This window comes from Aptenodytes forsteri, unplaced genomic scaffold (genome assembly GCF_000699145.1).
Source record: "Aptenodytes forsteri isolate BGI_AS27 unplaced genomic scaffold, ASM69914v1 Scaffold92, whole genome shotgun sequence".
NCBI classification, from domain to species: Eukaryota; Metazoa; Chordata; class Aves; order Sphenisciformes; family Spheniscidae; genus Aptenodytes; species Aptenodytes forsteri.
The window spans coordinates 3,103,066-3,104,165 of NW_008794581.1; the positions used below are offsets into that span (position 1 = coordinate 3,103,066).

Consider the following 1,100-nt stretch of genomic DNA (forward strand, 5'->3'; position numbering starts at 1 on the left):
GGAGAAGGGGTGGAGGGGCTGCGGCAGCAAGGTGCGATGCCGACACCCGATTTTATCCTGAGGCGCCCGAGGTCAGGTAGCGGGATTGCTGTGCGTTTGTCTTGGGGAATGACCGACGCTGAGAAAGTACCCGAGGCGATCGACGGGCCGGAGCCCGGGACCCCTGCCTGCACCACCGGGCGAGGAGGAGCCAGCGCGGCCCCGCAGCCTGGCCTGCGCCTCCCCTGGAACAGCACCCGGGCTCGGCGGCCACGAGGGGTCCCGCGCGTCCCGTGTGCCCGCGGTGCGGAACGACCGCGTTGCAGCCCGCGGTCTCGGATTACGAACCGAGGGACCGACCGTTTGTGTCACCCGGAGCTAGCGGGCTGAAGCATCCTGCTGCCTCGTCAGCCGAAACTGCTGAGAATCGCCTTGGAAATCACAAGGTTTGCGTCAGATAGCAGGTACTGGAACAAGGGAGATCCCTCCGGGGCCGGTGGAGAAGGAACAGCTCTAGCTGTGCGTATACAACAGCGCAACGCTGAATATGCCGACCCCGAGAAAATCCGAGAAAATTAAAAGAAGCGTCTCCTCCCTCTTTCCCCTTCCTACCTGTTCTCCCTCAGTTTTTCCTGCCGCCTCCTCGCCCGCGGCTGCCTGGAGCGGGCATCCCTCCGGGTTATTCACCTCCCTCGGTGTCGCCCCTTACCGCACGGCGGTAAAACTACGCCTGAACAGCCCACGCGGCTGGCTGCCCGCTTGCTGTTCGTTAAATGGCGTGCATTCGGCTAGCAAAGCGACTGTCCATCCTCACGGCGTTCGGGCCGCGCCTGTTCCCACGCTCCGCTGCTCGTCCTGGCAGCTCCTCCCGAAGAGTCCGTTCGCCAGGGAGGCAACGCGGGGCAAGGGAGATCGGGCGCCACGTCCGGTGCTGGCAGCCCCGCGGCTGAGCCGGTTCTAACCCAGCCGGGTGACGCTGCTGCAAAGCACACCTGCAGCGCGGCGGCAGCTCCTTCCGGCCGCGGGGTCCTCGCCTTCCCGGGGAAGGCCGCGGTCCGCTCCCAAGGCCCGCGGCTCTGCCGCCCAACCTGCCCGCAGAGCCCGGCGCCTCCGGAGCGCGT

General features: G+C 66.7%; 2 protein-coding genes across 2 annotated transcripts in view; one reads left to right on the forward strand and one right to left on the reverse strand.

Annotated features, from left to right (window-relative positions):
• The window catches only part of IPO11 (importin 11), a 105,584-nt gene extending 104,917 nt beyond the window's left edge, over positions 1 to 667 (reverse strand). The window contains exon 1 of the mRNA XM_009272498.2: positions 592 to 667. The gene's annotated coding sequence lies outside the window, so the exon portion shown is untranslated. The remainder of the gene's footprint in view (positions 1 to 591) is intronic.
• DIMT1 (DIM1 dimethyladenosine transferase 1 homolog) overlaps positions 527 to 1,100 on the forward strand; it is a 6,792-nt gene continuing 6,218 nt past the window's right edge. The window contains exons 1-2 of the mRNA XM_009272547.1: positions 527 to 697; positions 772 to 1,098. Of these exons, the coding sequence (XP_009270822.1) occupies positions 527 to 697; positions 772 to 1,098 (498 nt within the window). The remainder of the gene's footprint in view (positions 698 to 771; positions 1,099 to 1,100) is intronic.